The sequence below is a fragment of the Podarcis cretensis genome (genome assembly GCF_951804945.1).
Source record: "Podarcis cretensis genome assembly, chromosome: 2".
Classification (NCBI taxonomy): domain Eukaryota; kingdom Metazoa; phylum Chordata; class Lepidosauria; order Squamata; family Lacertidae; genus Podarcis; species Podarcis cretensis.
In genome coordinates, this window is record NC_137171.1 from 125,637,177 (window position 1) to 125,659,037 (window position 21,861).

General features: G+C 46.8%; 2 protein-coding genes and 1 long non-coding RNA gene across 6 annotated transcripts in view; all 3 read right to left on the minus strand.

The window, feature by feature from the left end:
• LOC307206766 (uncharacterized protein) overlaps window positions 1-4,188 on the minus strand; it is a 44,629-nt gene extending 40,441 nt beyond the window's left edge. Inside the window, exons 1-3 of one of the 3 annotated variants that reach the window (XM_079960174.1) lie at window positions 3,981-4,186; window positions 1,537-1,665; window positions 1,024-1,197 (exon numbers count right to left, since the gene is read on the minus strand). In XM_079960174.1, coding sequence (XP_079816300.1) covers window positions 1,024-1,156 — 133 coding nt within the window. In that variant the 5' untranslated portion in view covers window positions 1,157-1,197; window positions 1,537-1,665; window positions 3,981-4,186. Of the gene's footprint in view, window positions 1-1,023; window positions 1,198-1,536; window positions 1,666-3,980 lie in introns of all 3 variants that reach the window. The other 2 variants (XM_079960175.1, XM_079960173.1) reach the window with 2 other exon arrangements.
• Window positions 1-12,503, minus strand: part of LOC307209172 — a 52,944-nt gene extending 40,441 nt beyond the window's left edge. Inside the window, exon 1 of the long non-coding RNA XR_013835377.1 lies at window positions 11,608-12,503. This is a non-coding gene — a long non-coding RNA (uncharacterized lncRNA). The remainder of the gene's footprint in view (window positions 1-11,607) is intronic.
• Window positions 12,504-12,816: 313 nt separating this feature from the next.
• On the minus strand, window positions 12,817-20,945 carry LOC307207042 (uncharacterized protein). 2 transcript variants are annotated; one of them, XM_079960722.1, is made up of 3 exons: window positions 20,658-20,945; window positions 18,789-18,962; window positions 12,817-15,627 (listed from the first exon to the last, which is right to left on the minus strand). In XM_079960722.1, the coding sequence occupies exons 2-3, from the start codon at window positions 18,919-18,921 to the stop codon at window positions 13,361-13,363; spliced, it is 2,400 nt and encodes a 799-aa protein (XP_079816848.1). In that variant the 5' UTR covers window positions 18,922-18,962; window positions 20,658-20,945; the 3' UTR covers window positions 12,817-13,360. The 2 variants fall into 2 exon arrangements, with proteins under 2 accessions (XP_079816848.1, XP_079816849.1); XM_079960723.1 differs by lacking the exons at window positions 18,789-18,962; window positions 20,658-20,945 and adding an exon at window positions 15,729-16,525.
• Window positions 20,946-21,861: the final 916 nt, after the last annotated feature.

Genomic DNA, 21,861 nt, shown 5'->3' on the forward strand with positions numbered 1-21,861 from the left:
ACCACTGGGCCGGTAAGATACAATCTAAATCAAATCCCTTATGAATACACAGTGGAAGTGAGGAACAGGTTTAAGGATTTAGATTTGGTGGACAGAGTGCCTGAAGAACTATGGATGGAGGCTCGTAACATTATACAGGAGGCAGCAATAAAACCATCCCAATGAAAAGGAAATGCAAGAAAGCAAAGTGGTTGCCCAACGAGGCCTTACAAATAGCGGGGGAGAGAAGGCAAGCAAAATGCGAGGGAGATAGTGAAAGATACAGGAAATTGAATGCAGATTTCCAAAGAATAGCAAGGAGAGACAAGAAGGCCTTCTTAAACGAGCAATGCAAAGAAATAGAGGAAAACAATAGAATGGGAAAAACCAGAGGGACATTTCGTACAAAGATTACCATAATAAAAGACAAAAGTGGTAAGGACCTAACAGAAGCAGAAGACATGAAGAAGAGGTGGCAAGAATACACAGAGGAATTATACCAGAAAGATATGGATGCTTCGTACACCCCAGGTAGTGTGGGTGCTGACCTGCCGATACAGCGTCAGGGCTCCAGGAATCACGGCAAGCCTCTTCACACACGGCTGGTCCCCTCGACACCCCACTACCCTTGGGGCATTTTGGGGGGGTGTCTAACCCTGGCACTCACCCCCACTGCTCAAAAGCCCCGGTAACAGTCGTCTTTTAGACGGACGACTCGAACTGCCTCACCATTTCCCTTCGCAGACAAATCGGAAGCCCAGGATCAGGTTACTTTCAAGAGTCATGACTTCTAATGCTGCCTGAAGGATTGGTAAGTTGTCTGACACTGGTAGAGCATTCAATCACGGTACTGGTTTTAGACATTTTGAGCTGTCAATACATTGTGGTGGTCGGGGAGCAGTGATGTATTCCTAGCTCAAATTGCCTGCAGATGTCAAAGGCGCAGGCAGGCAGGTGGAGGAGCCCGAAATGGTGCCCCCCGAGCAAGCCCCAATACCTCTCCGGTTCCATCCATGTCCCCATCTCCCCTCCCCTGGAACTCACCAGATATCTCGGAGGTCCCTGGGAGGGAACGCTCAGAGGTTGTGAGGAGGGATGCAGGAGACAACCTGACCAGGTCAACCGTCCATCTTCCCCCTTCCATCCTTACGAGCTTTGCAGGATCCGTCTCTTTCATCCTTCCTGAGCAGTCAAGAAGCGAAAACAAGCTGCAGGGTCCTGGGAGAGAGGAAGAAACAAAGGGAGCCTCAGAGGCCCTGCAGGGATCCTCTTTCCCTAGATATTCTCCTGCCCCTGGAGAAGCATAAATGGGGCAGTCCCTTCTCAAGAGAAGCCCCATTTCTAAACATCTCCAGTGATTCCAATTTCTTCCGTATGCTCCTCACCCCACTTGCAAGCCTGGCATGGTCTGCACAGTAGTCACCTGAGAGTAGATCCCATTGAACTCAGTGGGGATAACTGACAGAACTTGGTAAAAAAAAACAGTCACCGTCCTGTCCGCAAGCTTGAAAACTGAAACCCCAGAGCATGGGCAGAAAAGAGCAGAGTAGATATTACATGTAGGTGCCCCCATGCTAGGTGCTTTCTATGGAGAACCCTGTTCACAATCTTTGAGCTCTCTCATCACAAGCCAGACAGATGTTGTGGCCGTATCCACCTCTGTCAAGAGTTGCATGGGGACCAAATCTGTATGTGGAAGCAGAGGAGCCATTCTCGCAAGACTACAGTCCCAAAATGTGGCCCCCACCCTGGCACGGAAGCAACCAAAGTATAGATCTTCCACATGTCCTAAATCTGCAGTGTTCTTAAGAACACCCGGCATGTATATCCTCCAAAAACTCCAGAGGTGAGCTTTACGCTCCTCTTGTGACAAGATTCCCAAATCTTAGGGTAGCTTGATAGAGCTAGTCTATTTTGCGATAGCACCAATGTCCCCTGTTAGTAGTAGGAGCCACACAATGACTGATAATCCCTCTTTTGTCCCAGAAGGTGGGGAGTAGGTGTCATTTATATTTGCTTTATTCTTCTTGATAATACATAAATAAATGTCCCCTTCTGTATCTTACATTTTTCTAAGAGAGTATTATTCACAATCATGCTTGCCATGTATAGATTATTTCCCTTTACAAAAGTCTGTCCAATCCCTGGCTCCTGCGGGAGGGAGTTCCAGTTTTTAATGTACCGTATTTTCCCCTCTATAACACACATATTTTTTCTCCTAAAAAGGAAGGGGAAATGTCTGTGCGTGTTATTGAGCGAATGTGTGGTCCCTGGAGCCAAATGGCAAAAAAAAATCAGGCAAAAATCAAATTGCGCGTCTCGGAGAAGGGAAACCTGAAAAGAGGAAGCGGCTGCTTTCCTGCATTCTGCCTCAGGGTCTTACTGCCCACCCACCTGTTTCCTTGCTGTGTTTGCTCAAATGGAACAAAGAGCAGGGAAAGCCCCTCCCCTCCAGGTAAGCAGAGGGGAAAGCAGTGTGTCGTCTCTGTGCTCATGCAGGAGGGAGAGAGAGAGAGAGCGCGCGCGAGCTGGCTGGCTTGGGTGGGTAGGTGAGGGAAAACTTTTGCCTTCCTTTCCTCCCTCCCGTTATACCCCTCTCCTGCATTCTTAGCCAGCTGCTTCTCTGCACATACCTCTCGTGCTCCTTGTCCATTCTGTGTTTTTCCTTCCCACTTAAAATGTGGTTAAAAAGCATGGATCCACATGGATCCTCAGGATCTTTGCATTGGGTCACCCCAAATTCACCATCAGATCACATAGCATGTCCATGGCTACAGCCTGCCCCCCCAAAATCACGCACCCACTGTTGCCTGGGGCTGCAATGGTGCAAAAACGTGGTTAAAAAGCATGGATCTACATGGATCCTCAGGATCTTTGCATTGGGTCACCCCAAATTCACCATCAGATCACATAGCATGTCCATGGCTACAGCCTGCCCCCCCAAAATCACGCACCCACTGTTGCCTGGGGCTGCAATGGTGCAAAAGCGTGGTTACAAAACATGGATCCACATGGATCCTCAGGATCTTTGCATTGGGTCAGCCCAAATTCACCATCAGAGCACATAGCATGTCCATGGCTACAGCCTGCCCTCCAAAAATCACACACCCACTGTTGCCTGGTGCTGCAATGGTGCAAAAACGTGGTTACAAAACATGGATCCACAGGTATTCTCAGGATTTTTGCATTGGGTCACCCCAAATTCACCATCAGATCACATGTCTGTGGCCACAGCATGAAGCACAAAAATGATACATCCACTGTTTCATTCAGAATGTTTTTTCCCTTGTTTTCCTCCTCTAAAAACGATGTGCGCGTTATGGTCAGGTGCGTGTTATAGAGCGGAAAATACGGTAAATAAAACATTGTGCAATAGCAGCAGCTGCAGAGAAACTCCAGGATGGGGAACATCCTTGAAAGCTCCCTCTGGGATCAGAGAGAGAAAAGTTGGCAGACCTGCCACCCAGAGCCCCCTCCTTCTCCTCCCTGCATTGCCTCACCCCCTTCAGGACAAGATCTTGGGGTCCTTCAGGCGCCTTTCCATCCTCTCCTCTCAAGGAAGGCAGCTCCGTTCCCTTGAACCCTGGCAAGCCCAGTGCAGCCAGCTCAGCCCTCTGGCTCTCCCCTTTTCTCCACGGAGGGGCCCCAGGCGTGGCCCCCGCCCAGAGAGGCTTCCCTTGAGGCTCTGGGCTGGAGACCTGAGCTGATCTGGAGGAGGAATATTCTGGCAGGGGGAAAGGCCGGCCTGGCAGGGGCTCCTCCACTGGAAGGGGCATTCTGGGCATGCCCTCTCCCCCCCCCAAGACCCCTCCCCCCTTCCCCAAAGAGGATGCCAAGGAAGAGCAGAGCTGCAGACCCCCTGGAAACTCGCCCCCTCCCAGGCTTGGCAGGGAGGAATGGGGGGGCAGGACCCTCTGCTCCCAGACTTGGGGGTCTCCCCCTGCAGCCCCGGGACCCCCTTCTCCCATGGGCACCCCAAGGGGAAGAGAGAGGAGACTCACCGGATTCTGCCCAGGAGGGAAACCGAGGCAGCGCGGGGAGGAGACAAGAGAGAAAAGACGGGACTGGGCACGGAGGGAGGGGATTCTCCTCTGGAGGACCCGCCCCGCCTCTCCACTTCCTGTCCTCTCTAGGACTCCGGCTCTGTTGGATTTAACCCTTCGCAAGCTGAGCACAGCCCCCGGGCTGGCTGGCTGTCCTCCCCTCCCCTCCCCTCCCCGAATCCGGGGGTCCAGGGCATGTGCAGAGTTCTCTGTGATTCTCGGCTCAGATGCCGCTTAGTGCCCTGCGCCCAGATGGGTGGGGGATAAATAAAATAATAATAATAATTGCTTCACCTGCTCACTAGCAGAGTGAAAGTCTGTTGCAATATTAGGAGGGTCCCTTGGGAGCAAAAGCCTCCGCTGGTAAAGCAGGAGACTCTCAATTTCAGGGTCCTGGGTTCAAGCCCCACTTTAGGCACGGCAAAGGGTTGGGCTGGATGACCCTCGACCCCTCTGTGAATCTGTTAAATGCAAATAAATAAATCAGAACACTCCCCACTTGGAGAACTCGCTCCAGACTCAGAAAGGGACCTTCAGGGGGGACAAAGGTCGGATTCTGCATTCAGGCAGGAAGACTCAGAGGCCCAAATATCCGATGGGGCGCCCCCACCTGGCTGCTCTCCCTCCCGCCCCCTTCCCTTGCTTCCTGCTCTTTCCGATTCAACTTCAGAATCTTAGAATTCAGAGACTCGTAGAATTCTGGAGTTGGAAGGGACCCCTGAGGGTCATCTAGTCCAGGCGGGGGAAGGTGGGGCGGAATAGCCAGGATCCGGGAGGGGAATTTGGCCCGGGGTAGTCCCTCCGCTCTCCTGGAAGCGTCGTCCTGAAGAGGGCCTCTTCGCTTGGGGGGAGCCTGGTCCCCTTTGGCTCTGCTTTGTCCCCAGCGATGCCCAAGCGGATCCTCCATGGACAGAGCCAGTCTACCTTGGAAGGGGGGAGAAGGAGAATGGGATGACGCTCTTCAACTCCTGCCAGGAGGCTGGGCTAGGTGGGCCCTGGTCCTGATCCAGCAGGGCTCTTCTTATGGAGCCTTGTTACAGGAAAAATCTGAGGGCTCTCTTGGACAAATGAAGACACCAGCCAGAGCAATACAGAGCAAAACAGCAGCCAGTAGGCTCGGTCTTTATTTAAGAAAAGACTGTCGCGACAGGACTCCCACCGCCCACGAGGTGAAGCAAGATGGAAGCCCCGAACAAAGGAAGACCCTAACTTTTATTAGTTGCTAATCCCCTAAGCTACACCCCCAGAATTACATCATATCTACATCATGATTACATTAAAATTAGGAGGAGTCGAGGAGGGGCTACACAGGTAATCCGAGTGTCCTGACACCTGGCCGGAGCCTCCTCTCCCCTCCCCACATGAGTCATTATTAAGAACAAAAGAGAAGGGTAAAGTTTCCTGCCCCCCTGAGGGGAATCCGGTCAGAACGCTTTGTAAGAGTCCGCGCGGAATACACTGAAATATGCAGGTTATTGTGTCCCTGATGGCCTTCTGTCTGGGCCCATCACGATTGCCATCAAGGTTGTCACGTCCGCTGGGAAAGTCCGCCGAGTACGTGACCGCTCGGTCAAAGGATTATGGTTGCCCTGTATCAGGTCACCCCCCTTTGATAGTCCTTGTAATATGTAGTCAAATAAAAGTGGTCCGATGAAAATCCGATGTACGGCTGATTTTTGGTGAATTTATAAAGAATATGGTCCTTGAAGTTCAAAGTACTTTCGCCTTTCGGAAGCAACTTGCTACATTTTGATTAAATCAGTCACGGTCAATTGAACTCGGAAACATTGTATTGAGAGCTGTCAAAAGGTGAGGGAAAAGGTACTTGCAGCTTGCAGTACCAGCATGGCCGCCACAAGGGGCGCTGTTCGACAATGTTGATTGGCTGAGGCAGCTGCCATTTGACCTAAAGTTCAGGCGGCCGGTCTACTCACAATAAAGATAGGGCGATGCGAAGTGTTACGACGAAGGGCTGTCAGGCTAGCGCTTCCTTATTTACGGAAGGCTTTTAAGAGGTGGCCCTTTAAAGGGACATCTCTAGGGTCAGGGAGGGTGGGTGCGTGTATGTGTGAGTGTGGTGCTTGTGCGGTACACGTGTCAATGGAGGGGGGGTGTTTTCCAGCGACAGCCTCCAGGCCCACAAGCACTCTACCCAGACGGCTCTATTCTGTGGGGCGTTGGGCTGCTGTGAGGACAGGAGGCTGGGCTAGGGGGGAGGGGTCCCCTTGGTCCGGACCCAGATGCTGCTGCTGCTGCTGCTGCTGCTGCTGATTTGGGGCTCTCCTGAGGTCCTTCCGCTCCTAGAATCACACCCAGGGGCCATCTAGTCCACCCCCTTCTTCTTCCTCCTCCCAGGAGCGTCATTTGGCAGAACCTTGCCTCCGGTGGCCAAGCTGGGCTGCTGGTTCCTGGAGGAGGCTGGGGGCAGAGGCTCAGTCATGCCCAGTGCCCTTAAGCAGTGTCCCGCCATTTTGTTCCTGCCCCCACCCAGGAGACTCCTGGAAGAATCTGCCCTGGAGTCCGAGTTTCCCCCGGAGGTCGAGGCCGGCCTGGTCTTCCAGGTCCTGGGTCTGGAGACCCCAACCCTTAAAATAAAAACCAGGCCCTTTGCAAAGCCCAGCCTGCCCCCTTCCCATCCCTGCTTCTCATTCACCTTGAAGCACCTCTAAATTCAGCCTCACTGTGATATACCCATTTCACACGCGCCACAACTGAGGCTGGGAAACTGCACCCATTTCACTCTGAGGCTGATGCGGAATTTCCCAACCTGGGCATGAGTTAATTATAATGCCCCCCCCCACACACACACCCTTGATTTTTCTCCTTTCCAGCACTCCTGCGTTAAGAAGTAAAACAAAATTAAATTATTCTCCGGATCTTCAGTGTCAGCAAACACTCCTTCCCTGATCTCTGTTTTTAAACTACCAGTGTCAGAACTGCTTTCTTTGGAAGTTTTCCAAACGGAGGCTGGAAGGCCAAATGTCAGGGATTCTTTATTGCAGGGGGTGGGACTAGATGTCCGTTGGGGTCCAACCTCACAGTTGTTTATGTTACGGAAAATTCCGGGTGCGGAGTTACCCTTGCCACCCGGCTCGTTGGATGAAGTCCGCGGGTCCTAGTGGAGGAAAATGAGCTCAGCCGGAGACAGGAGCAATAAACGGAGATCCAAAGTTTATTGCGCAACAGGTTCAAAATGGAATTGAACCCCGAGAATGGGGCGACATAAACTTTTAAAAGTTCCCTCCAAGTCCCAGAATACAGTGCAACAAACGTCATGAATACATTATGGGAAGGTTGGGTTTCACAGATTACATCATGAATATATTACAGAAAGGTGGGGTTACATGGATTAGCATTTTAAGGAAGGGAGGGGGAAATATGCAGAGTAAGAGATATGCATAGATAAACATAGATAAACGCTTCCTGAATACAGGTGATGGCAAGACAATGGCGTAGATATGCATCGTCTGCCACCTGGCATTGCCCGGAGGAAGGGTTTGGCAGAACGATCCGACAGGATTAGGGTCTTCCTGAGTACGTGACTCGCCGCTCTGGGGATCATGGAGGTAGGGGCAGCATCATGGAGGCCAGAGGGAACCGAGTAGAATGACGTCAAGATGGAGAAAATTGGAGCTTTGGTTGATTTTATATTATTTTCCAAAGTTTCGGCACTTTGCCGGTCAAGTGTATATTGAATATCAAAAGCGGAAACAAAATGGATACATTGTAACAAGACTTTGACAGGTTTACAAGGTCGCTGGTTTCGGTTCCATTGTTCTCGCAGCGGGGAGCTGTCAAAGCTTGTCAGGAGGTTAAATGAGGCGTGCAAGAGCTCCCTGAGCTAGTCTCTGCAGGGGAATGCATGGTCCTGATTGGCTGAGGCGCGGCCATTATAGTCAATGGAGAATACAGTTCGATACGGTCTACCCATGCTAAATCAGGGCGAAAGGAAGGCTTAAGAAAGAAGGGCTTATTTCGCCCGTATATAGAAGGAAAAGGGATATTAGTTTATAAGGCCAAGGGGTATAGTGTGGTGCTTGTGCAACAATGTGGGGGCTGAGGGGTCACGACAGAGTTGGGCGCTGTCGAGGTCATCGCCTCAGGCCCCTTCTCAGGAGGAGGAGGGGTGAGGAAGGGTACCCCCCCTCCTTCCGTATCAGTTTACTATTATTATTAGTTTCTTTTTAAAAGATCAGTGTTGAACAACACTAAACCACAACAACACACTACAGTGGTACCTCGGGTTAAGTACTTAATTCGTTCTGGAGGTCCATTCTTAACGCCATCACCCCAGTATGACTCCCCTTTATCACACACACAGCCCAACAAGACAATGACAAAAACCCACCTACAGCATACAAATCAATGTGGCTAACCTGATCCAAAACACCCAGCCACCCCACTCACCCACGAAAACAAAGACCACCACAGCCAACCACAAATGAACCACCTCTCTCATCACCAAAGGGACACAGGTGAACAGCAGAGAACCCGCACAAGCAATGCTGACACAAAACCCCACATATATTAAGTAAAACAGAAACATCGTCACCCGATGATCCGCCCTGGCTTCCTCCTTGGAGGTCCCTTTAGAAGGAGAAGGGGTCCCAGGTCTCCATGGGGAAAATCGCCCTTGAGGCCTTCGGGGCCAATGCTCCAGCCTCCTTCTTTATGGTGGGATCACATGCAGACGTTCCCAGGTTTACTAAGGATCCCTTGAAAAAGATGGGCTCTGCTTCGGCATGTTGTTCCCTCCCCCCGCCCCAACCATCTGTAAACTGAACTGTAAACACTAAGAAAAAATGTATTGCTGATTCATTTTTTGAATGTTTTAAATAGTTTCTACCAATAATTATATTCAATCTCATTATAAATCACTTTCAAATTTTTTTAAAAAAATCTTGTCATGTATATGTAGTAGAAATTCAAAAAGAGGTTCCCAGACTGGAGGTTATCCACACAGAAACTCCCCCCCCCCAAAAAAAGGAGGAAGTCTCCAGGTGGAAAGATAGGTCTTTATTGAAATACAAATGTTCCTGCAAAGAACCACATACATATAGAACACATACATTTACATTTGCACAGTACATATACACAATACGTTATTTTCCTAACATAAGCATACCTACATTACTCTATATTATGCCTACCTATACTATACATACCAACACGTCTACCCCACATGAACACCCACAAACTGACTTGACTTCCAGCCGTTCTTGTTACACTACTTTATTTTTCCAGTTGCCTTAAACACATTTCATTATTTCTTTAATCTCTTCTTCTATCTTAACTTTACTCTCCTTTCACTCAAATCATGTTCTGAATTCACTCAATATCTGTCAAAAGTTTGACTTTTTCCACATAGCTTTTGATGTATTCCTTAAAGATAGCCCACTCCTTATTCACTTTTTCAACTTGTAAATATTTTCCCAGAACCCCACAATCTCTTTGCATTCCCAGCCCATGTGTAGAAAGGTTCCCGCCCCGTTGTTGTATCTCCAACAAACATCACTACAGTTTTTATACATTTTTGCCAGTCTAACCAGGGTCAAGTACCATCTGTATTGCATTTTCGTTACATTCTCTCTTAAATTGTAGCATGCCGTAAATTTAATATCCCTGTCTCACAGTAGTTGGCTCATCATATTTTCCCCTAAATCCTGGGCCTACTTTACCATCGCTGTCTTCACTTGCTGCTCCTTTACCTCCCATTCTAGGAGCAAATCATATAGTTTGGAAATATGTTTACTTTTAGATTGCAGTAAGTACTCATCCAATCTTGAAATTTCTTTCTCAAATCCTTTTTCTTCCTCTTTTGTCATCTCTGATTAATTTGAAAGAACTGCAGCCAATTGTTCAAATATTTCTTAACTTCCTTATATCCTTTCAATTTAAGTTTATTATTTTCCTCTTCCAGTAATCCTTATATGTTGCCCAGTTGTTATTCATATTCTTTCTCTTTACAGTCATGATTTCTAAGGTGAGGTCCACCAAGGTGTTTTGGGTTCTAGAATCCCTGTATATTTCATCCATATTTTATACAATGATTTCCTTATAAAACCCATCTGGACTCTCTCCTTTCCATCTATTAGGTATGCATGCCATCCAAATTGAGTTCCTACTTCCTCCGGATCTAACACATCAGTGTCCTTTAACTTAATCCACTCCTTTAAGCAGGTCAGAGCTGCTGCAGCATGATATAATTCCAGGTCAGGTAGGTCAAATCCGCCTCTCTTTCTCCGATCAATAAGTAATTTATATTTTATTGTAGGTGTTTTTTGGATGGAATGGCAAATTGCACATCATTCCTATTCGCCAATCAAAGGATCACAGCAATCTTTTTTTTTTTTACTTCAATTTTTTATCGGTTTTCACAAAATTATAAACAAACACATAAAACAAACAAACATAAATCATAACCGTATTAAAAATTACACTTATTAACATTGTTAAGTGCCTTCCTCACTTCCCCTTCATTGAATTTCAATGCATATCCTTTTAAGGGTTTTCCAAATCACAGTTCTTATAAAGTTTAACTTGAACATTAACATCCTTAGATCTTTTCATTTTGAAATTACACCTATTAATTCATCACTTAACTTATATAGAATCCTAAGTCGATTAAGTATCTGCAAGCTGATTCCAATTCATCTAACTTGACATATTTAACTAAATAATCATTAAATTTAGTCCATTCTTCCTGATATGCCTCCTCCTTCTGGTCGCGGACTCTTCCGGTTAGGTTGGCTAGCTCCGAAAAACCCATCATCTTCAAGGATCACAGCAATCTTAATAGTTGCAGCCCAATGTCATCATCCTGAACTAACCAAAATCATTTGGCTCTTCAGATAAGCCCTCATCATATCATGTGACGACATATAACAATTTTTTGGTCTTTCTTTTTAAGACTTTGGCTAATATTCCTATTCACTAAATGTCTTCCAAAGTCCTCTTTCATCCATCTACAAAACAGTTCAAGATAAATCACAATTGCCATGCCTAGCTGATTCTCTTTTCATGTATACAACTCCCACTTTATTCTTTTCAGGGTTCTGGAACAGACATTTGCTACATACAGTACCTAAAGCAGCTCATTCTGTTCCGTCAAATGTAGGCAGGCACAGGCCTTTTCAGTTAGGCTAGGCCATAGGCTTAAAAGAAATCGGAATCATCCAAATGCAGTTTTATGGAATTGTTATTTTCTACAACGTATACATGTTATGAAAGGGCTGTCACCTGCAGCATGGAGCAAGGTGTTCAGGATGGAGCAATGGCTTCAAGTTACAAGAAAAGAGATTCCAGCTAAACCTCAGGAAATACTTTAGGACAGGAAGAGTTCTTCCAGAGTGAAACAGACTCCTTTGGTAGGTGCTGGACTCTCCTTCCATGGAGTTTTTAAAGAAGAGGTTGGATGACCATCTGTCTTGGATGAGATTCCTGACTTGCAGGGGGCAGGACCAGGTGACACCCAAGCTCCCTTCTATATGTTAGGAGAAGTGACAGCTCAGTTGCAGTCACTTGGGACTAACTCCCTTATGGGACAGTTCATATAGTTAGACACTTTTGTAACCTAAGTCTGCACCTGTGAACTGAATGAGTGAGTAAACTACTTTTACATTTACTATAATAAGATTGTGTCATATCTTTATGAGGGAGTAGAAGGGATCTTACCAGGAATCCTATATTTAAAGAGGCTTAAGCAAGCCTGCAACAAGCTAACCACCATGCAAATTTAAAAAGGGGAATGTTTGGAACTCTGCTAAGTTCTAGAACTGGCTAATGCAAGTTGGGAAGGATATTAGCAAACAATATATCCTTCTCCTGCCTCCCTAAACATCCCCACACTTCCGACTCTCCCATTCTACGATTCCGTGATGGAAACTTGAGCCAAAGTGTTGCCACAGAAACTAGGGAGCTAAAGATGCTTTTCTGGCAGTGGGACAAAATGTCATGGCTAAAATCCTGAGAGGAGAAACCGGAAAATACTGCAAAACACTGGTTCCTTCCAGAAGGTTTTGTTCTTTTCTGCTGAGGCAGCTGGATTTATTATGATTTGCATTTTGTTATCTCAAGGTCACACTGAGCCCATCCAGGCATGGAGCTCCTTGGCATTGAAGACCAAGTCGGGTTCCAGAAAAAGAGACTGAGGTGAATGTGTGGGTCATAAACTGGGAGTCGTTGGAAAGGAGTCGCTGGGATTGGCAGAAGGTTCTGTTGAGCAGGTGAGGGAAGAACAGGAGGAGAGAGAACGAGCTCCATGGAAAGACAAGGCTGCGTTGGGATGAGCTGTCAGCAGAAAAAAAGGTACATCCAGCAAAAGGGGATGCAGTGCAACTCCTGAAACTGTTCACAACACAAGCTATGAGCTCGCATGAGGAAAGGGATTTAATATGCATTCTTCCCCACCCCCAGTGGATTAGGAAAGAAGATTAGTAAAAGAAGAGGAAGCAGGATTGGATGAACATTAAAAAGGACAATAAATTTTTTTAAAAAAATAATTTTTTATTAATTTTCCAATTTTAAAACAAAACAACATACAAACATCAACAAACAAAAACAAACACACAAATATAATTTCATAACCTCATTTTCATAAACCTTCTTTCTCGGACTTCCCCATACCCAACCCTTCTTGCATCCTTATCTTGCAATTTTTCAGCAACCCTTTACTCCAATTAATTCAAACTTATTATCTTTCTCAATTTCATCTTAATTCATCAAACAGTTTCAGCTGCAATTCTGCATCTTCCTTTCCCTTGACATTTTAGCACTCATCAATTTTATAACAATTCTTAAGATAGGCTTTAAACTAAATAATCATTAAATTTAGTCCATTCTTCCTGATATGCCTCCTCCTTCTGGTCGCGGACTCTTCCGGTTAGGTTGGCTAGCTCCGAAAAACCCATCATCTTCAAGGATCGCAGCAATCTTAATAGTTGCAGCCCAATGTCATCATCCTGAACTAACCAAAATCATTTGGCTCTTCAGATAAGCCCTCATCATATCATGTGACGACATATAACAATTTTTTTGTCTTTCTTTTTAAGACTTTGGCTAATATGCCTTTTCACTAAATGTCTTCCAAAGTCCTCTTTCATCCATCTACAAAACAGTTCAAGACAAATCACAATTGCCATGCCTAGCTGATTCTCTTTTCATGTATACAACTCCCACTTTATTCTTTTCAGGGTTCTGGAACAGACATTTGCTACATACAATACCTAAAAGCACCCAGGGGAGCGCTGGGGAGCCTGCCTTTCTAAGTGTTGACAAATGATATGATACAAATGTGATAAAGGGTATTTTTAGTTATTTTCCCATGCCCTTTCTCTTTTCTATACAAATGTGTTTTGTAAGGGTTGTTCAATAATGTTTGCGTTATTATTTTTCTTTTTTGGTTTTCCCTCTGTATGAATTCTGTGATGGGAAGTAAGCTGCATCCTCTTAGTGAAGCGTTTTCCACATTCCAAGCACTGATATGGTTTCTCCCCTGTATGGACTCTTTGATGGGAAGTGAGATCACCTCTCTGTCGAAAGCTCTTTCCACATTCCAAGCACTGATATGGTTTCTCACCTGTATGAATTCTTTGATGGGAAGTGAGATGGGCCCCCTGGCTGAAGCTCTTTCCACATTCAAAGCACTGATAGGGTTTCTCCCCCGTATGAAGTTTTTGATGCAAACTAAGAGACTGCATATACCCGAAGCTCTTTCCACATTCCAGGCATGGATATGGTTTCTCGCCTGTATGGACTCTTTGATGGGAAGTGAGATCACCTCTCTGACGAAAGCTCTTTCCACATTCCAAGCACTGATCGGGTTTCTCCCCTGTGTGAACTCTATGGTCCATAGTTAGATTGGAACTTTGACTGAAGCTCTTTCCGCATTCTAAGCATTGATAGGGTTTCTTCCCTGTATGAATTCTTTGATGGGAAGTGAGACTGGAACTGTGACGAAAGTTCTTTCCACACTCAAGGCATTGAAAGGGTTTCTCCCTTGTATGAATTCTTTGATGGAAAGTGAGACTGTTCTTCCAGGTGAAGCTCTTTCCACATTCCAAGCACTGATAGGGTTTCCTTCCTGTATGAATTCTTTGGTGCAAAGTGAGATTGTGCCTGAGACTGAAGCTCTTCCCACATTCCAAGCACTGATATGGTTTCTCCCCTGTATGAATTCTTTGGTGCAAAGTGAGATTCTGTCTGAGACTGAAGCTCTTCCCACATTTTAAGCATTGATATGGTTTCTCCCCTGTATGAATTCTTTGATGGGAAGTGAGATGGGCCCCCTGGCTGAAGCTCTTTCCACATTCAAAGCACTGATAGGGTTTCTCCCCCGTATGAAGTTTTTGATGCAAACTAAGACACTGCATATACCCGAAGCTCTTTCCACATTCCAGGCATGGATATGGTTTCTCGCCTGTATGGACTCTTTGATGGGAAGTGAGACCATCCTTCCGACTGAAACTCTTTCCACATTCCAGGCATGGATATGGTTTCTCGCCTGTATGAATTCTGTTATGGGAAGTGAGACCATCCTTCTGACTGAAGCTCTTTCCACATTCTAAGCACTGATAGGGTTTCTCCCCTGTATGAATTCTGTTATGGGAAGTGAGACCATCCTTCCGACTGAAACTCTTTCCACATTCCAAGCACTGATAGGGTTTCTTCCCTGTATGTATTATTTGATGGGAAGTGAGATGTACACTTTGACTAAATCTCTTTCCACATTCCAAGCATTGATAGGGTTTCTCCCCTGTATGAATTCTTTGATGGCAAGTGAGAATCTCTCTGTGACTGAAGCTCTTCCCACATTTCAAGCACTGATAGGGTTTCTCCCGTGTATGGACTCTTTGATGAGAAGTTAGATTGGAACTTTGACTGAAGCTCTTTCCGCATTCTAAGCATTGATAGGGTTTCTTCCCTGTATGAATTCTTTGATGGGAAGTGAGACCGGAACTGTGACGAAAGCTCTTTCCACACTCAAGGCATTGAAAGGGTTTCTCCCCTGTATGAATTCTTTGATGGATACTGAGACCATCCTTCCGATTAAAGCTCTTTCCGCATTCTAAGCACTGATAGGGTTTCTCCCCTTTATGAATTCTTTGATGGGAAGTGAGACTGGAACTGTGACGAAAGCTCTTTCCACACTCAAGGCATTGAAAGGGTTTCTCCCCTGTATGAATTCTTTGATGGATACTGAGACCATCCTTCCGATTGAAGCTCTTTCCACACTTTAAGCACTCATAAGGTTTCTCCCCTGTATGAATTATTTGATGGGAAGTGAGCTGTTCTTTCCGACTGAAGTTATTTCCACATTCCAAGCACTGATAGGGTTTCTCCCCTGTATGAATTCTTTGATGGCAAGTGAGATTCTGACGGTGACTGAAGCTCTTCCCACGTTCTCTGCACTGATACAATTTCTCTCCGCTGTTAGTTCTTTCATATGAAGAGATTCTATCCCTCCGAACAAAGCTCTTTCCTTGAGGTGAGGTGGACTGGGGGCTCCGGCAGATGTTCTCTCCGCACTTTGTATATTTATCTGATTTCTCTGCTATGTGGATACTGTTGAGGTCCCCCTTGTTCTTCCCTTCCAATTCATCACCATCTGCAATGAAGAGAGAAGCTAATTAGAGCCTCAGGAAGAACAAAGTTAATGAATGCTTGTGATAGAGGAGGAACTGAAGAGAGTTAGATGTGAGCCCTTACTATAGTTTTCACTGTTGGCTGGTATTAACTGACATATTGCTTGGTTTTTATCTGGGATAGATTTTGTTTGGCTCAATCCTGGAATCCACTCCATCTCCAATTTCCCTTAAAGCTCTGAGGCTGACATTTAAGAAGGCCTGGGCAGTTCAGACAACCTGGTCATTGCTTTAAAAGGCATGACTAGAAGGAAAAAAATTGCAGAGAAAACAGTGGATATCCCTCCATTCAGGGTTCATGGTGGGGATGTTAGAATCCGAATGCTGTTGGTCTCCATCTAAATAGTGAAGGTTCATCACATAGAGGTATGTATGGACTTTCAAAGTTACTTGCTTAATTTCAGAACAGATATTATGATCCATCAGGAAGCGTTACCAAGAGGGTCCATGACCCCATGATTCTCCTCCTTGACTTCCTTATGCAGAGCTCTCTTGTCAAGATCCAGCAAATTGTCCGTGAAACAAACAGCAACATTCACCTTCACCTGCACACTCCCCACCAGCTGTTGCCTCAATCTAAATTTGGTCTAAATTTTAATTTATACCTAAATCACTCTCTTCAGTTTGAACCCCACTCCCATTTTCAAGAGTAGACTAACTCTGTATTGTTTCATTGGTGACAAAAGAGGAAAAGTGACTAACTCACTCTTAATCTAAACACAACAGCCGCAAGAGCTCCTGACTAGGCATTCAGCTATGCAATGTTGAATGTTCTCTGTTCTCTCCTGTTTCCCTTTTTTTCTTTCAATTTAAACCAATTCAGGAACCCAGAACTCATACACTGACCACTAATGGTGGACCATATGCTAGAGATACTTGGTCTACATATTTGTATATTAGTCCTATGATCCTTGTTTTTAAAAGCAAATAAAAAGTTATTCCCCCCTTCATGGATCACTGCCTTGCCGTGGCGAAGGGGCTTGAATAACTCAGAGAAGCTATGAGCTATGCCGTGCAGGGCCACCCAAGATGGACAGGTCATAGTGGAGAGTTTTGACCAAACGTGATCCACCTGGAGGAGGAACCAGCAAGCGACTCGAGTATCCCTGCCAAGAAAATTCCATGGAGAAAGACAACAGGCATATAAAAGTTATGACGCTGGAAGATGAGCCCCTCAGGTCGGAAGGCGTCCAACATGCTACTGAGGAAGAGCGGAGGACAAGTACAAATATATTCAGAGCTGATGAAGCAGCTGGGCCAAAGCCGAAATGTCGCTCAGTTGCATATATGCCTGGAAGCGAAAGGAAAGTCCAATGCTGTAAAGAAAAATATTGCATAGGAACCTGGAATGTAAGAACCGTGAATCTTGGTAAGTTGGATGTGGTCAAAAATGAGATGGCAAGAATAAATATTGACATCTTGGGCATCAGTGAACAAAAATGGACAGGAATGGGCGAATTCAGTTCGAATGACCATCATATCTACTACTGTGGGCAAGAAGCCCGTAAAAGAAATGGAGTGGCCCTCATAGTCAACAAAAGAGTGGCGAAAGCTGTACTGAGATGCAATCTCAAAAATGATAGAATGATCTCGATACAAATCTAAGGCAGACCTTTTAACATCACAGTAATCCAGGTTTATGCACCAACCATTGGTGCTGAAGAAACTGAAATTGACCAATTCTATGATGACTTACAACACCTTATAGAAATGACATCAAACAAGGATGTTCTTCTCATTATAGGGGATTGGAATGCTAAAGTAGGGACTCAAGAGATAAAAGGAACAACTGGCAAGTTTGTCCTTAGAGTTCCAAACAAAGCAGTGCAAAGGCTAATAGAGTTCTGTCAAGAGAACAAGCTGGTCATAACAAACGCTCTTTTCCAACAACACAAGAGACGACTCTACACATCGACATCACCAGATGGGCAGCATCGAAATCAGACTGATTATATTCTCTGCAGCCAAAGATGGAGAAGCTCTATACAAGTCAGCAAAAACAAGACCTGGAGCTGACTGTGGCTCAGATCATCAGCTTCTTATAGCAAAATTCAAGCTTAAACTGAAGAAAGTAGGAAAAACCACTGGGCCGGTAAGATACAATCTAAATCAAATCCCTTATGAATACACAGTGGAATTGAGGAACAGGTTTAAGGATTTAGATTTGGTGGACAGAGTGCCTGAAGAACTATGGATGGAGGCTCGTAACATTATACAGGAGGCAGCAACGAAAACCATCCCAATGAAAAGGAAATGCAAGAAAGCAAAGTGGTTGCCCAACGAGGCCTTACAAATAGCGGGGGAGAGAAGGCAAGCAAAATGCGAGGGAGATAGTGAAAAATACAGGAAATTGAATGCAGATTTCCAAAAATAGCAAGGAGAAACAAGAAGGCCTTCTTAAACGAGCAATGCAAAGAAATAGAGGAAAACAATAGAATGGGAAAAACCAGAGGTCTGTTCAAGAAAATTGGAGATATGAAAGGGACATTTCGTACAAAGATTACCATAATAAAAGACAAAAGTGGTAAGGACCTAACAGAAGCAGAAGACATGAAGAAGAGGTGGCAAGAATACACAGAGGAATTATACCAGAAAGATATGGATGCCTCGTACACCCCAGGTAGTGTGGTTGCTGACCTGCCGATACAGCGTCAAGGCTCCGGCAATCACGGCAAGCCTCTTCACACCCGGCTGGTCCCCTCGACACCCCACTACCTGTAGGGCACTTTTTTGGGGGGGTGTCTCACCCCCACTGCTCAAAAGCCCCAGTAACAGTCGTCTTTTAAACGGATGACTCACACCGCCTTGCCATTTCCCTTCGCAGACAAATCGGAAGCGCAGGATCAGGTTACTTTCAAGAGTCATGACTTCTAATGCTGCCTGAAGGATTGGTAAGTTGTCTGACATTGGTAGAGCATTCAATCACAGTACTGGTTTTAGACATTTTGAGCTGCCAATACATTGTGGTGGTCGGGGAGCTGTGATGTATTCCTAGCTCAAATTGCCTGCAGATGTCAAAGGTGCAGACAGGCAGGTGGAGGAGCCCGAAATGGTGCCCCCTGAGCAAGCCCCAATATCTCTCCGGTTCCATCCATGTCCCCATCTCCACTCCCCTGGAACTCACCAGATCTCTCGGAGGTCCCTGGGAGGGAACACTCAGAGGTTGTGCGAAGGGATGCAGGAGACAACCTGAGCAGGTCAACCGTCCATCTTCCCCCTTCCATCCTTACGAGCTTTGCAGGATCCGTCTCTTTCATCCTTTCTGAGCAGTCAAGAAGCCAAAACAAGCTGCAGGGTCCTGGGAGAGAGGAAGAAACAAAGGGAGCCTCAGAGGCCCTGCAGGGATCCTCTTTCCCTAGATATTCTCCTGCCCCTGGAGAAGCACAAATGGGGCAGCCCCTTCCCAAGAGAAGCCCCATTTCTAAACATCTCCAGTGATTCCAATTTCTTCTGTATGCTCCTCACCCCACTTGCAAGCCTGGCATGGTCTGCACAGTAGTGACCTGAGAATAGATCCCATTGAAAGCACTGAGGACTATTGACAGAACTTGGTACAAAAACCAGTCACCGTCCTGTCCCCAAGCCTGAAAACTGAAACCCCAGATCATGGGCAAAAAATAGCAGAGTAGATATTACATATAAATGCCCCCATACTGGGTGCTTTGTATGATATGCTCTGTTCACAATATTTGAGGTCTCTCATCACAAGCCAGACAGATGTTGTGGTCGTATCCGCCTCTGTCAGGAGTAGCAAATCTATACGTGGAAGCAGAGGAGCCGGTGATGCCACATTTTTGAAATATCAGGAAACTAATACACCTCTCCTCCTTAGATATCGTCTGTGCTTATACACCATCTTCGCAAGTCTCCAGTCTTGAAATGTGGCCCCCACCCTGGCACGGAAGCAATCAAAGTATAGATCTTCCACATGTCCTAAATCTGCAGTGTTCTTAAGAACACCAGGCATGTATATCCTCCAAAAACTGCAGAGGTGAGCTTTACGCTCCTCTTGTGACAAGATTCCCAAATCTTAGGGTAGCTTGATAGAGCTAGTCTATTTTGAGATAGTACCAATGTCCCCTGTTAGTAGTAGGAGCCACACAATGACTGATAATCCCTCTTTTGTCCCAGAAGGTGGGGAATAGGTGTCTTTTATCCTTGCTTTATTCTTCTTGATAATACATAAATAAATGTCCTCTACTGTATCTTACATTTTTCTAAGAGAGTATTATTCACAATCATGCTTGCCATGTATAGATTATTTCCCTTTAGAAAAGTCTCTCCAATCCCTGGCTCCTGCGGGAGGAAATTCCAGTTTTACCTACGCACTGTGGAAGTTATAAGTTTAATGTAAATAAAACATTCTGCAACAGCAGCAGCTGCAGAGAAACTCCAGGATGGGGAACATCCTTGAAAGCTCCCTCTGGGATCAGAGAGAGAAAAGTTGGCAGACCTGCCACCCAGAGCCCCCTCCTTCTCCTCCCTGCATTGCCTCACCCCCTTCAGGACAAGATCTTGGGGTCCTTCAGGCGACTTTCCATCCTCTCCTCTCAAGGAAGGCAGCTCCGTTCCCTTGAACCCTGGCAAGCCCAGTGCAGCCAGCTCAGCCCTCTGGCTCTCCCCTTTTCTCCACGGAGGGGCCCCAGGCGTGGCCCCCGCCCAGAGAGGCTTCCCTTGAGGCTCTGGGCTGGAGACCTGAGCTGATCTGGAGGAGGAATATTCTGGCAGGGGGAAAGGCCGGCCTGGCAGGGGCTCCTCCACTGGAAGGGGCATTCTGGGCATGCCCTCCCCCCCCCAAGACCCCCCCCTTCCCCAAAGAGGATGCCAAGGAAGAGCAGAGCTGCAGACCCCCTGGAAACTCGCCCCCTCCCAGGCTTGGCAGGGAGGAATGGGGGGGCAGGACCCTCTGCTCCCAGACTTGGGGGTCTCCCCCTGCAGCCCCGGGACCCCCTTCTCCCATGGGCACCCCAAGGGGAAGAGAGGGGAGACTCACCGGATTCTGCCCAGGAGGGAAACCGAGGCAGCGCGGGGAGGAGACAAGAGAGAAAAGACGGGACTGGGCACGGAGGGAGGGGATTCTGCTCTGGAGGACCCGCCCCGCCTCTCCACTTCCTGTCCTCTCTAGGACTCCGGCTCTGTTGGATTTAACCCTTCGCAAGCTGAGCACAGCCCCCGGGCTGGCTGGCTGTCCTCCCCTCCCCTCCCAGAATCCGGGGGTCCAGGGCATGTGCAGAGTTCTCTGTGATTCTCGGCTCAGATGCCGCTTAGTGCCCTGCGCCCAGATGGGTGGGGGATAAATAAAATATTAATAATATTAATAATTGAGGCGGATGTTCCGCTTTCTAGAAACGGGGGCCAAATCTTCCCCTGGGTTTCTGCTCCTTCCCTGAGTTTTGTCCCCGTTCAGTCCTTGGGAGGCAGCCCTGCTTCCACCCCCGAGTCAGACCTGGGGGGGTTCGTGAGCGAGGGGCCTTTTCCTCCCTCTCAGCCACTCCGGAGGGATTTCCAGTCAGCCTCGCGGACCCAGCGGATCCCCTCAGCCCTGGTGCCTGGCTTGGGGGGCGGGTCCCCTTTCCCCTCCTCACTGGAAGGACACTCCGCTTTCGCCCGCCTCCCCATAGCTTCTCCCGTTGAATTCCCGCCTGACTCCTCTCCCAGCGGAGATTCTCCTCACCTTCCGCCCTCAGTCCATCCCTCTCCCAATCCGCCCTTTCTCCCTCTCAGGAAACTCCCTCAGAAATGGCTCCTTTTATTTTCCCTCCAAAAGGGCTGGCTCCGCCCCTTGCTGTCTTGCGAGCCAATCAGAGCGAGGCTCCAGCCCCATGGTGGTATTTCTGAGAGACTGCGCACCCTGACTGGCCTGGCTCGGCTGTCCATCACAGACTCAAACAAGGGGGACATCCCGTCTTTCAGTTAACTGTCTATTTTAAACTCTGAGGGTTTAAGGTGACTGAAAATCACTGTGCCGCGTGCCAGGGCCCCGCAAAGGCTAGAGGAATCCCCCAGCAGAATTTGACTCCGAAGAGAGACCCACGGATACGAATAAAGCGAAGTTATTATGAGGGCCAACAGGCCTGGCTCCATGTTCAACCACACACACACACACACACAAAATGGAGAACATTTGAATAATAAAAACAAAGAAATAAAAAGGGGTGCTATAGGAATTTTAATGTCTTACATATATAAAATGTTCA

Coding starts and splice junctions, on each gene's coding strand:
- LOC307207042 (XM_079960722.1), bottom strand. CDS start 18,921: ATGAAAGAGACGGATCCTGCAAAGCTCGTAAGGATGGAAGGGGGAAGA. Junction 15,628..18,788: donor AGGGACCTCCGAGAGATCTG/GTGAGTTCCAGG, acceptor TCTTCATTGCAG/ATGGTGATGAATTGGAAGGG.